We start from the raw sequence: 13,736 nt of genomic DNA, 5'->3' as shown, positions 1-13,736 counted from the left end.
GACCCTGTCTCTACAAAAAATACAAAAATTATCTGGGCATAGTGGTGAGTGCTTGCAGTCCCAGCTACTCAGTGGGGCTGAGGCAGGAGGATTGCTAGAGCCCGGGAAATCAAGGCTGGAGTGAGCTGAGATTGCATCACTGCACTCCAGCTGGGGTGACACAGTGAGACCCTGTCTCCAGAATTTTTTTCAGGCCGGGTGCGGTGGCTCATGACTGTAATCCTAGCACTTTGGGAGGCTGAGGTGGGTAGATCATGAGGTCAGGAGATCGAGACCATCCTGGCTAACACGGTGAAACCCTGTCTCTACTAAAAATACAAAAAAATTAGCCAGGCGTGGTGGTGGCAGGCACCTGCAGTCCCAGCTACTCGGGAGGCTGAGGCAGGAGAATGGCGTGAACCCGGGAGGCGGAGCTTGCAGTGAGCCGAGATCGCGCCACAGCACTCCAGCCTGGGCAACAGAGCCAGACTCTGTCTCAAAAAAAAAAAATAAATTTTTTTTCAAAAAGTTTTAATTTAGCACCGTGGAGGGCCCACAGGGATCTTGGACACCCAGAATCCCACTGGCCCAGCGCGGATGCAACTGGGGTGGTTCCTCATACTGCAGCCGTGTGCAGGCTCCGAAGAGACCAATTAAACCTTTTACAACTTTTTTTTTTTTTTTTGAGATGGATTTTCACTCTTGCCGCCTAGGCTGGAGTGTAGTAGCATGATTTCGGCTCACTGCAACCTCTGCCTTCTGAGTTCAAGCGATTCTCCTGCCTCGGCCTCCCAAGTAGCTGGGATTACAGGCACCTGCCAACACACTGGCTAATCTTTGTATTTTTGGTAGAGTCGGGACTTCACCTTGTTGGCCAGGCTGGTCTCGAACTCCTGACCTCAGGTGATGCACCCGCCTCAGCCTCCCACAGTGCTGGGATTACAGGCATGAGCCACCGTGCCCAGCTACAACGGACTTTTTTGGTCCCTGAGAGATAAGTCAACACCGAGGGACAACCAGTCCTGAGCCCTGGACATGGACCTGGGGGTGAGGACAGAAGGGGATCAGGACCAGCCCTCTCATCCTGCACCCTGAGGCATGGGTGATCCCAGGAAGCCACTTACTAGGCACCAGGGTGGCTTCCTGGAGGAGAGGATGCTGAAGCCGACCTCAAGAAGTGTCTGTGTCAGGTTTAAGGACTCACTAGAGGCCGGGCGCGGTGGCTCAAGCCTGTAATCCCAGCACTTTGGGAGGCCGAGGCGGGCGGATCACGAGGTCAGGAGATCGAGACCATCCTGGCTAACACGGTGAAACCCCGTCTCTACTAAAAATACAAAAAATTAGCCGGGTGTGTTGGCGGGCGCCTGTAGTCCCAGCTACTAAGGGAACCGGAGGCGGACTGCATGACTGAGTCGGCCACTGCACTCACCTGGGGACAAGCAAAATCCGTCTCAAAAAAAAAAAAAAAAAAAAGGTAGGGTGATCACATAGTCAGGTTTGCCCTGCTGTCTGCAGATTGTTGTTGTTGTTGTTATTATTATTATTATAAGACAGGGTCTCATTATGTTGTCCAGGCTGGAGTACAGTGGTGCAATCTCGGCTCACTGCAACCTCTACCTCCTAGGCTCAAGCAATCCTCCCACCTCAGCCTCCTGAGTAGTTGGGATCACAGGCATGCGCCATCATGCCTAGCTAATTTTTTGGATTTTTTGCAGAGTCGGGGTCCCACCATGTTGCCTCGGCTGGTCTCCAATTCCTGAGCTCAAGTGATCAGCCTAAAGTGCTGGGATTACAGGCGTGCTGGGAATGCTGGGACTACAGGCATGCTAGGATTACAGGTGTACTGGGATTACAGGCGTGAGCCACTGTGCTTGGCCAATCTAGTAATTATTTTAAGTACTTCCTGCTATTCTAAAAAATGTTTGTTCCAATCTCAATGGTAAATGGCAGGGTCATTTCATTCCTTATCTGTTGCTACATAACAAATTACCCCAAATCTTAGTGGCTTGAAACAGCAACAAACTTATTATCCCTCACAGTTCCTAGGGGTTAGGAATTTAGGTGTGGCTGAACTTGGCAGTTCAAGGCATTGGCTGGGGCTGCAATCCACTGGAAGGCTTGCCTGGGGCAGAAGGATCTGTTTTCAAAGCCCCGCTCTGCCTGCTGAGGGTGGGATGCCTCAGTTCCTCTCCATATGGGCCTCTCCATGGGGCTGCTTGGGTGTCCTCAGGCCTTGGGGGTTGGTTTCCCACAGAGCAAGGGATCTGGGAGAGAGGGAATGCCATGCAGAAGCTATCCTTTCGTGCCCTAGCCTCGGAAGTCTCGCAGTATTGCTTTTACCATCTCCTAGTGACTTAGAAGAAAGTAGCTAAGACAGACATTTAAAGGAGAGGGGGGTGGAGGGATCCTAGCTTTTTTTTTTTTTTTTTTTTTGACAGAGTCTGGCTCTGTCGCCCAGGCTGGAATGCAGTGGCGCGATCTCGGCTTCACGCCATTCTCCTGCCTCAGCCTCCTGAGTAGCTGGGAATACAGGCACCTGCCACCACACCCGGCTAATTTTTCTATTTTTAGTAGAGACGGAGTTTCACCGTGTTAGCCAGGATGGTCTCGCTCTACTGACCTTGTGATCTGCCCGCCTCGGCCACCCAAAGTGCTGGGATTACAGGTGTGAGCCACTGGACCCCCTCTGTACAAAAAATCTAAAAACTACCACGGTTGGCCAGGCGCAGTGGCTCATGCCTGTAATCCCAGCACGTTGGGAGGCCAAGGCGGTCAGATCACTTGAGGTCAGGAGTTCAAGACCAGCCTGGCCAACCTGGTAAAACCCATCTGAATTAAAAATACAAAAAATTAGCTGGGCATGGTGGTGGTACCTGTAACCCCAGCTACTCAGGAGGCTGAGGCAGGAGCATCACTTCAACTCAGGAGGCAGAGGTTGCAGTGAGCCGAGATCGTGCCACTGCACTCCAGCCTGGGAGACAGAGTGTAACTCCATCTCCAAAAACAAAAACAAAACAAAACAAAACTACCATGGTTACCTAAAATAGGGCATGTGTTGGGAAGGGAGTAGGAAGAGCCTGAGTGGATAGACAGAAGACATCTGATCAAGAAAGATTCAGGCCGGGAGTGGTGGCTCATGCCTGTAATCCCAGCACTTTGGAAGGCCAAGGTGGGTGGATCACCTGAGGTCAGGAGTTTGAGACCACCCTGGCCAACAAGGTGAAACCCCGTCTCTATTAAAATACAAAAAATTAGCCAGGCATGGTGGTGCATGCCTGTAATCCCAGCTACTCAGGAGGCTGAGGCACAAGAGTCACTTGAACCCAGGAAGCAGAGGTTGCAGTGAGCTGAGATCACGCCATTGCATTCCCGCTCGGGTGACAGAGTGAGACCCTGTCTCAAAAAACAAACAAAACCAACAAGGCAGAGATGTGGCCAGGGATTCTGAAGGAATGCATGAAGTCCACCCAGCACCCACTCCAGTTGTGTCCCTCCATCCTCCCGGACTCCCCCCTGCCCCTGCACTCCCAGCCATGCCCCCCGTGTGGGCCTCTGGTCCTCTCACCCTCTACCTTTGCTGGAGAACACACAGGACTCACATCTTTTCCTCCCATGGGACAGAAACGCCTTTCGCGATTCCTATCGGGCCCTGCCTACAGCAGGTACACACTGCAGGGTTTCTGCGTGAACACAGCATACCAATTTGCACCCGCCACAGGACAGCGGCTTGTTCCCTGCAGACACCTTTCTCTTTCCAGACTCCAGGCGTTTGCTCCTCCAGCCCAGAGGGATGGGGCAGCAATGAGCATTTGGGCTGCCCTAGAGGCAGGAGGCAGAAAGCTATCTGGATAGTTCAGGAAAGAGATGAGGAAAAAGGAAAAAGGCATAGGAAAAAGATTTGGGAGCTAGGGTTGAGCCAGCCCCTTTCTCCGGGCAGCAGCAGACTATGGCTGTCCTGAGTGGGCACACGCAAGGCTCTGGGGCTCACCCCATACCCTCTTCACTCATACCCCTCCCCTGATCCATCTGTGCCCACCCACTCCTGTTCCCTGCTTGCTCATCTCGCTTTATCCCCAGCACCTCCTGACATTTTCTCATGCCACCCATCACCCCATTCTTGGCTCAGATGGTGCCGCCTCCTCTAGGAAGCCTTACTGGCTTGCAGTTCTGTGGTCCTAGAGCATTTTGGCTGCCCCTGCCAGAGGCCTGACACCTAAATGACAGGTGAGATCCTTGGCTTAGTTCTGCGAGAGCAGTGACAGCATCTCCACTTTCCAGAATCAGGATGCGATTATGTGTGTGTGTGTAAAAAGTCTTCTAAGCCTGGGCTTCTCTGGCTCTGCCCTCACAAACTGGTGCTGGCCAGTGGCCCCAGGACCTTCCCAGTTAATGCTTAATGGCTGGGTACAGTGGCTCACACTTGTAATCCAGCACTTTGGGAGGTCCAGGTGTCTTTACTAAAAATACAAAAATTAGCCAGGCATGGTGGTGGAGACCTGTAATCCCAGCTACTTGGGAGACTGAGGCAAGAGAATCACTTGAACCTGGGAGACAGAGGTTGCAGTGAGCTGAAATCATGCCACTGCACTCCAGCCTGGGCAACAGAGCAAGACTCTGTCTCAAAAAAAAAAAAAAAAAAAATGCTTATTGGAGCTTCTAGTGGACCAGATACTCTTGAGAGTGCTTGACGTGGTTTATCTCATCAGCCCTCACAGCCACTTAGGGTGCAGGCATGATCATCATCCCTGTGTTACAGGTAAGAAACAGCACAGAGAGGTCAAGCAACTTGCCCAAGATCACACAGCCAGGATGAGCAGTGCTGGGATTCCAGCCGAGGTGTCCCAGGGCTCTAACTCCCTTGGGCTAGCCTGTCTTTCCCTAAACTGCAATCAGACAGTGGCCTCAGCCCAATGTGCTCCGAGGAATGACGAGGGCTCTGCATGGACTTTTTGCAATTTTAAGCTTTTCTCTCATAAACGCCTCTTAAGACGTTAGTGTTCACTAGCCGGGCGTGGTGGCTCACGCCTCCCAGCACTTTGGGAGGCCCAGGCGGGCGGATCACAAGGTCAGGAGTTCGAGACCAGCCTGACCAACATGGTGAAACCCCGTCTCTACTAAAAATACAAAAATTAGCCGGGTGTGGTGGCAGGGCCTGTAATCCCACCTACTCGGGAGGCTGAGGCAGGAGAATTGCTTGAACCTGGGAGGTGAAGGTTGCAATGAGCCGAGATTGCGCCATTGCACTCCAGGCTGGGCGACAGAGCGAGACTCTGTCTCAAAAACAAACAAACAAAAAAGAAACAAAAGACTTTAGTGTTCACCATGGCTCCTTTGCAAGATGTCCTGCAGGTAGGAACACTAATGACCCAGTGCAGGCCAAAACAAACCAGAGACCTGCATTCAGCAGATCTGGCCCAGGAAGGCAAAACGAACTTTCGATGGGCACATGCTTACTGCATACTTGCCTGTGTAGTTTTTGCCAATCCAATGGACTTTCTAGAATGGAATTTAAAGATAACAGCATTTCATGGGCAAAAAGGAGCGTGCTGCTTGGCTGGGCATGGTGGCTCACACCTGTAATCCCAGCACTTTGGGGGAGGCCAAGGCAGGTGGATCATCTGAGGTCAGGAGTTCGAGACCAGCCTGGCCAACATGGCGAAACCCTGTCTCTACTAAAAATACAAAAATTAGCCAGGCATGGTAGCTCACACCTGTAATCCTAGCACTTTGGGAGGTCAAGGTGGGAGGATTCCTTGAGGCCAGGAGTTCAAGATCAGCCTGGACAAGACAGTGAGACCTTGTCTCTACTAAAAATAGAGTAAAATAAATTAACCAGGTGTGGTGCTGCATGCTTGCAGTCCCAGCTATTCGGGCGGCTGAGGCAGGATACCTTGAGCCCAGGAGTTTGAGGCTGCAGTGAGCTATGATGGTGCCACTGCACTCCAGCCTGGGCAATAGAGCCTGTCTCCAAAATAAACAAATAAATAAAGAGGTGGCTCCATAATAAAATTAATAAAAAAATAGAGGGGACTCTGGGAGTAGGTTCAGGTTCCAGAGGGGTTGGGGTAAGCCAAGCAGATGGGGCACACCGGGATCCCACCTAGATCTGGGGTCACACAGCAGTCTGTGCACAGTAATCTCTCTGCCCCTCACACCTGAGTCAGCCTCCAGGCCTGTCCCAGGTAGGTCAGCTACGGGACTGAGTGCCTCAGTCCTACTGTGCACATGGCCATCACCCACAGCTTCTGGGTCCCCCACCTCCCTGTGGCGGAGAGCATCCATCCGGATGGCAGGCCCCATATTGAGTGGTGAATCCTGATTGGTCCATAATGGTCTCGTTCCCTGTGCCTGTGATAGGCTGAGGCATGTTCATGTGTCCCAGTTCTGACCAATGAGATGAGGAAGTCTGTGCAGGGATAGGGGTACCCCTAGAAAGGTTTTCTCAGGGCCACCCTAGAGGCAACAGCTCCTTCCTTCACGGAGTTTCCTCCTGACTGCCCAGGATGAACGGAGCCGCCCCAGCCATTACAGTGGGGCTATGCTTCTGTGCCATGGGCAGCCAAGCAGAAATTGATGACCTCATCAAGCCTTTAAGTTACCCAAGCCTGGAGCAGCCCAACCCATAAACTCTGATCACACAAAGTTCAAACTTCTTATTGGTTATGTCCTGGCTTTTTGTTGTTTGTAGCTCAAAGCATCCTTGCTGGCTGGGCGCAGTGGTTCACACCTGTAATCTCAGCACTCTGGGAGGCCAAGGAGGGAGGATCACCTGAGGTCAGGAGTTCGAGACCAGCCTGAGTAACACGGTGAAACCCTGTCTCTACTAAAAATACAAAATTAGCCAGGTATGGTGGCGGGTGCCTGTAATCCTAGCTACTGCAGAGGCTGAGGCAGGAGAATTGCTTGAACCAGGGAGGCGGAGGATGCAGTGAGCTGAGATTGCACCACTACAGTCCAGCCTGAGCGACAAAGTGAGATTCCATCTCAAACAAACAAACACCACAAAGCATCCTTGTTCATAGCCCCTGGTTACATTTCATCTTTTTTTTATTATTTTTCAGAGACAGGGTCTCTGTCGCTCAGGCTGGAGTGCAGTGGCGCCATCATAGCTCACTGCAGCCTCAAATTCCCGGGCTCAAGTGATCCTCCCACCTAAACCTCCTGAGACAGGTGTGCACCACCATGCCTGGTTATTTTTTTTTTAATTATTAAAAAAAATTTTTTGTGTGGAGATGGGGTCTTGCTTTGTAGCCCAGGCTGGTCTCAACCTCCTAGCTTCAAGGGATCCTCCCACCTCAGCCTCCCAAAGTGCTGGGATTATAGGCATGAGCCACAGGGCCTGGCCTCATTGTTTTGAGTTAAGCCCATCCTACCAGAAGAGTGAGCCCAACGTGCCCTCAGGGAAGCTGAAATGGAATCTAGAAGGATGCACGGGGAAGAAAGGGGTAAGGCAAGAAGTAATACTCTAGGCAGAAAGAACAAAGGCCTGAAGGCTGGAGGCATGCTAGGGTGTGGCTAGAAGCTTCGAGGTGAGGCTGGAGAGACAAGGTGAGGTGGGCCACAGAGGGCCCTCAGCTAGGTCACAGAGCCTCAGGGTTACCACAGAGGACAAGGGAAGCTCAGCCAACAGACCTACCCAGGGCCTTGCCTTCTGGCTTTATCCTGAGAATAAATAAGCGCATTCCTCGCCTAGTCCAGCCACACCCACGTGCTCCTCCAAAGGTCCTGGGCAGAGACCTGGTTCAGCAGACCCGGGACAGGGTCGCTGGGCTCTGCTTCTACCAGGTGTGATTCTGCCTTCTACAACGACTGTCTCTTCCAGTCCCCAGGGCACTCCTATGAGACTCTGGCAAATACTTGGGTTGAAATCTGGGTCACTCTGATGGTCAGAAATCCATCAAACAGACATTTACTAAGTGCCTACAAATCAGGGTGCTACGCGCAGCGGAGACAGGACCTGGTTCAAATCCCAATTCTGTTTCTTTCCAGCTGTGCGACCTTGCTGTTGTACTTCTCCAAAGCTAGTGTCTTCACCACTCTGCAAAATATGGCAAAGTCAACGGTAGCTCTCATCACCACTGGTAGGTACTGTGGTGATGTGGTGGGGAGGGGTGGATCAAATCATGCACAAAAAACTTGAAGGTTGATAATCTAGGTAAGAGACAAAGACAAGCCAATAACATGTTGTTATGGGCAAAAGTTGAGAAATACGCAAGGTGCCCGGAAGGAAGTATCTGAGATAGGCTCTAAGGCTCTAAGTAGAATGTCTAAGCAGGTCGCGGTGGCTCTCGCCTGTAATCCCAGCACTTTGGGAGGCCGAGACTGGTGGATCACTTGAGGTCAGTATTCGACACCAGCCTGGCAAACATGGCGAAACCCAGTCTCTACTAAACATACAAAAATTTGCCAGGCGTGGTGGCGCACGCCTGTAATCTCAGCTTCTCGGGGTGGAGGTTGTGGTGAGCTGAGAATGCACCACTGCACTCCAGCCTGGGTGACAGAGCAAGACTCCGTCTCAAAAAAAAAAAAAAAAAGGAAGTAGACCGTCTAGATGGGAGTGATAAGGACCAAGTATCCCTGGGAGAAGAAAACAGCTCTGGTAGCAGATCATTCAAGCCTGGGAGGTGTACGCTGCAGTGAGCCGCGATCACACCACTGCACTCCAGCCTGGGTGACAGAACAAGACCCTATCTCCAAAAAAAAAAAACAAAGAAAGAGAAAAAAATAAAGAAAAGGCCCACCAAGGCCAAGTAGGCAGGAATACAGAAAGGCCAGCATTTCAGTTCTGTACTCCTAAGCCTTTCAGAACACTGTGCTGTAGACAGAAGGGGTGGACATAACCATTCAATGGGGGCATCTCTTGCAACCTGCAATAGCAAAAACTAGGAGCTTATGCCAGAAAGGTGCAGATTTGCACATTTAAATCCCGGATCTATCACTTCTTGCGTGACCTTGAGCAAGTCATTTAATCTTTGAGCCCCAGCTTCCTGGTTTGCAAAGCAGGTTTAATACCTAATACACAGAACGTACCTGGGGGTCCTGGGATGTAGGTCCTCTCTCCCAACTAGTTAACTCCAAGTGTGAGCCACTGGCTTTCCTACTTCAAAAGCCCTAAGGGCCAATGGCTCAGGCCTGTAACAGTTTAAATGCTATGTCCGCACGCACCTCTGAGAGGCTGAGGTGGGAGGATCATGTGAGGCCAGGAGTTCAAGGCCAGCCTGGGCAACACAGTGAGACCCCCATCGCTACAGGAAATGTAAAAATTAGCTGAGTGTGGTGGTGTGGTGGTGCGCAACCGCAGTCCCAGCTGCTTGGGAGGCCGAGGTGAGACGACTGCTTGAGCCTAGGAGTTCGAGGCTGCAGTAAGCTATGATGGTGCCACTGTACTTCAGCCTGGGCAACAGAGTGAGACCCCATCTCTTAAAAACAAACAAAAAAAAGCTCTAAGATTTAGTGCCACCTCCTACAGGTAGGCACCCAGCCTTCTAGGTACCCTGCTAGACCAGCCCTTCCTTGACTCCACCCTGCTGCAGAGTGATGGCCTCTCTTTCTCTTCCACCAGGCTCTAGGGCTTGGCAGAGGAAGAGGCAAGGTATCTCTGCATCCCTTGGACCCAGCCACACCCCCGCACAGAGTGAATGTTTCCTAATGCCATTCCCTTTCCACAACTCCACTCCACGAGAGAGAAGTGACTTAAGTCTGCTAAGGGGTGGAGGGAAAGGTCCAGGAAGGTTTCAGTGTGCTATCATTAGCTCTTGAGGATTGAATAGGAATTTACTAGGGGTAGGTGGGGGAGAATATTCCAGGCAGATGGAAGAGAGGTAGATACAAAGGCACAGAGGTATGTAGGGAACAATAAGGGAAATAGTGTATTTGCTGGGGGAGGGCTAAAGATCAGGATTCAAGGCCAGGAGCAGTAATCCCTGGACTTTGGGAGGTCGCGGTGGGAGGATTGCTTGAGCCCAGGAGTTGGAGGCTGCACTGAGCTATGATGGCGCCACTGTACTCCAGCCTGTACAACAGAGCAAGACTCTGTCTCTAAAAGAGAAAAATAAAAAATAAAAAATAAAAAATAAAAAAATAAAGATGAGGATTTAGGATCTAGATCCCAAAGGGCCTCGAATGCCATGTCAACGATTTGATGCTATACAGTGACTGACAAAACTGTAAACGGGCCGGGCGCGGTGGCTCACGCCTGTAATCCCAACACTTTGGGAGGTTGAGGCCAGTGGATCACCTGAGGTCGAAGTTCAAGACCAGCCTGACCAACATGGAGAAGCCCCGTCTCCACACAAAATTAGCCAGGCGTGGTGGCGCATGCCTGTAATCCCAGCTACTCAGGAGGCTGAGGCAGGAGAATCGCTTGAACCCAGGAGGCAGAGGCTGCAGTGAGCCATTGCACTCCAGCCCAGACAAGAGCAAAACTCCGTCTCAAAAAAAAAAAAAAGTAAATAGGTGGCACAGGGACCCTCAGGGCATGCTGTGCTAGTCTGGGCTAAACTTAGGTTTTGGAGAGGGAGGTGACAGAGCTGTGGGTCACACCACCTGGGGGCAGGTATTGCAGGAAGAATCTAAGGGGTTCTACCTGGATGGCTGATTACTGAAAACAGTTTAAATGCTATGTCCGCAGGCTGCGACCCATTAACACTCGCTAAAAAGCCATTTCCCACAATCATCCCACGCCATCCACACAGCAGTTCTGTGTCCCTGAGCGAGCCAAGTAGTGCTATCTCTATTTTAAAGACGGACAAAGTGTGAGCCAGAGGAGAGAGACTTCACCTCAGCCACGCAGGCAGGGGGCTCTGGTCACACATGACCTGAAGCCACCACCTGGGATCAGAGTGCTTGGGGTGGCAGGTCCTCAGGCATTTGAAGAACGTTCCAGCACCTTTTGAGGCCAGACCATGGAAACACAGAGATGGCCTTTGGCCTCTGAGTCATCTTGAAACTGGACTAGTCAGCTGGGTCACCTGGGCCTGGGACAGGACAGGCTGCTTTCTGGGGGAGGGAGGAAGGGGGACCCACTGAGGGGCAGGTTTTCTTGTGTTCCCAGATGCCAGCATGGGGGCTTGACCCCAGAGACATGGCTATCTATCCGTGAGTACCCAAGGGGACCCTGAGTTGGGGGCTGGAAGAAGGCCAGTCTCTCCACCAAGGGAAAGGGGCTGAGGGACCCTGCCCTTTGCTGCCTTTCTAAGAAGCCCCCAAATGCCCCCTCCTTCCAGCACCTAGGCCCTGTGCACAGCCGCAGCCTGAGTCATCATCCTCATTTGAATGGTGGCCGAGAAATCAGCCAGGGGGCTGCCCAGGGCTGAGGGCCAAGGCTTGGAAAAACAAGGCTGTTCTGTTACCTCCAAGCCTTGGAACGTCACGCCCGGCTAGGGAGTGGGGGGCAGAGGGCAGGCAGAAGCAGGATCTGAAGGTGTCAACAGCCAGAGGGGGCTTTGTGTGAGGGGTGGGGGCGCGGTTCAGAATCCGAGCTGTTGGCTTTTGTTTTCAAATGACCTGTTTAATCATTACCCTTTGCAATCAACGGGGAGCACAGGCTCCGTGGCAGAGGCTTGGCGACTATTTTAAATCTCCATACCCTACTGAGCAGCCGGAGAAGAAAGTAAACAAGATGCCACCGGCAGATCTGGCTCCATCTCGCAAACAATAGCCGGACTGAGCACCCGGCTCAGACACACACATCAAAGTGAGATTTCCAAGCAAGAACTTTTCACAGGCAGATAACAGGCTGGGATGGAATTATTTCTCTGTCTCCCTTGAGCTCAGTGCCAAAGGGGGCAGCCTAAGGGGGCTGTCATTTTCACGCTAACCTTGACCCGAAACATATTCATTCATTTTGCGGTGAGGGAGAGCCACCACCGCCCCAAACCGCGAAAAACCAACCAGTAACAACTTTATCATTCCTTTTTAAGTCACAATGGTGGGCAAACGAGACTTAAGTTACAGCAGCTAGCTGGCACTCACACTCCCCTCAGCTCAGGCTCCTTAAACAACAACAACAACAAAACCCTAAAGCAAGCACCCACCGGGGCTCACAATGTCAAACCCTTACCTGGCATAGGGAAAATCCAAGTGAGAGAGAGACTGTCAGTGTGTGTGATTCCCTCTTTCACCTTCCAAGGCCTTCAACTATTTTTCCCCCTGCAGCATCCAAGCCCAGCCTCAAGGCAGATGCATAAACACGCCTGCTCCTCCCCTTCTACGGTTGGGCAAAACATCCCCCCACCCCCTTTCCAGGACCCCAAGGAGAAAGAATCGCGTCCTCTGCAGCCCCTCCCTGGCCCTCGCCCCCCCCTTCCCCCCCAATTCCAGGCCGTCCGCAGCAAGCCTCGTAGGCACCTTGGGATAAACACCCACTAATGATTTTATGATTTTCTGCTCTGGGTAACCGCGCTCAGCGGAATCCCTCCCCCCGCCGTGGCGACGGGGGCCGGCCCAACCGAGGGATGGGGGGATGGGGGCGTTAGTTTGTTTTTTCCAAGGCCTCGTCCCCACACCTGTTTTTCATTCATTCATTCGTTCGTTCCTTCATCCATTCACGGATCCGTCACTGCAGCCGCCCCAGCCCCCCGGATTTCGGGGAGGGGGCTGCGATGGGGGAGGCGGTGGGAGATGGGGGAGCACGACAGAGGTGGGGGGTGGTGCATCGGGGGGTGGACGGTTGCGGGGGGTCCGGGAGCCAGGACCCTGCGGCTCCGGCTTTGTCAGACGCGGGCGAAGCGGCGGCGGGGGCGGGGCGGGGGCGCTCCCGGGGCCCGAAGTTGTTTTCCGAGGCGCGGCGGCGAGGACAGCGGCCCGGGGTGCGCCCCCTTTGTCTGTCCCCGGCCGGCGCCGCGTCCCCGCGCGCTTACCTGGTCTTGGAGGACAGGAAGGCAAGTTTGATCAGGCCGTAGGTGAACAGCGGGATACTCTCCTTGGCGACGCTGGCAACTTGCAGCCGGTGCTCCAAGATGTGGAGTTCCATCGTCCGCCCGCGCCCCGTCCGCGGCGGCTCATCCGCGGGGGGACGAGCCGCGGCCCCCGCCCCCTCCGCGCCCTGCCGGCACCGACAGCCGGCCCGGGGACCCGGGAGCTCGGCGCCGGGCGCGGGGGGCGGCGGCGGCCGGGCCGGGCCGGACAAAAGGGAGGAGGCCCGCCAAGTTGCGAGGGGGAGCCGCGGGGCGAGGGAGGCAGCGCCGGCGGAGCAGCAGCCGAGGGGCCGAGCGGCGGAGCAGCGGCGCGCGTCGCCCGGCGCGGGGAGCAGCTGGTGTTCGCTGTAACAAACAACTTGCCACTCAAACGCCGGTCCCCGCTGCGCATGCGCGGCCCGCGCGCGGCCTGCCGGGACTTGTAGTCCGCCTGGGGGGCTCCCCCGGTGCTGCTGCTGCTGTTGCTGTTGCTGCCGCGGGGGCTGGGCTGCCGGAGCTACCGGCAGCCCGGTGCACGGGAAATGCAGGAGCGCGGGCATCCTCAGGACCACGGGGAAGGCCGAGGGGAGGCACGGGGCGGGTGGAGCCAGCCTGAGCCTAGGCGCGCCCTCTGGCACCCACTCAGGCTCGGTACTAGGCGCTTGGAGTGTAAAGCGAGCAAACCAGACGACTCCAGTGCTGGAGAAGGCCCGAGTCTGGGAGCGCCAAGATGTAGGGCAATCGGTCATGAGAATGCAGAGAAGCCAAACCGAAAAGCTTGCTGGGGACCCAGAGGGAGGGGATTGATAGGTCGAAGGGGGTGACCCGGGGGAGGGGACACTCAGGCTGGGTTTTGAAGGA

General features: G+C 53.7%; 1 protein-coding gene across 1 annotated transcript in view; it reads right to left on the bottom strand.

The window, feature by feature from the left end:
- CASTOR2 (cytosolic arginine sensor for mTORC1 subunit 2) overlaps window positions 1–13,043 on the bottom strand; it is a 72,020-nt gene extending 58,977 nt beyond the window's left edge. The window contains exon 1 of the mRNA XM_032756513.2: window positions 12,840–13,043. Within this exon, the coding sequence (XP_032612404.1) occupies window positions 12,840–12,952 (113 nt within the window). The 5' untranslated portion in view covers window positions 12,953–13,043. The remainder of the gene's footprint in view (window positions 1–12,839) is intronic.
- Window positions 13,044–13,736: the final 693 nt, after the last annotated feature.

This window comes from Hylobates moloch, unplaced genomic scaffold (genome assembly GCF_009828535.3).
Source record: "Hylobates moloch isolate HMO894 unplaced genomic scaffold, HMol_V3 SCAFFOLD_1, whole genome shotgun sequence".
Lineage (NCBI taxonomy): Eukaryota > Metazoa > Chordata > Mammalia > Primates > Hylobatidae > Hylobates > Hylobates moloch.
Note: the sequence above shows the minus strand (reverse complement) of the source record. Positions and strands in the feature narration are given on the sequence as shown.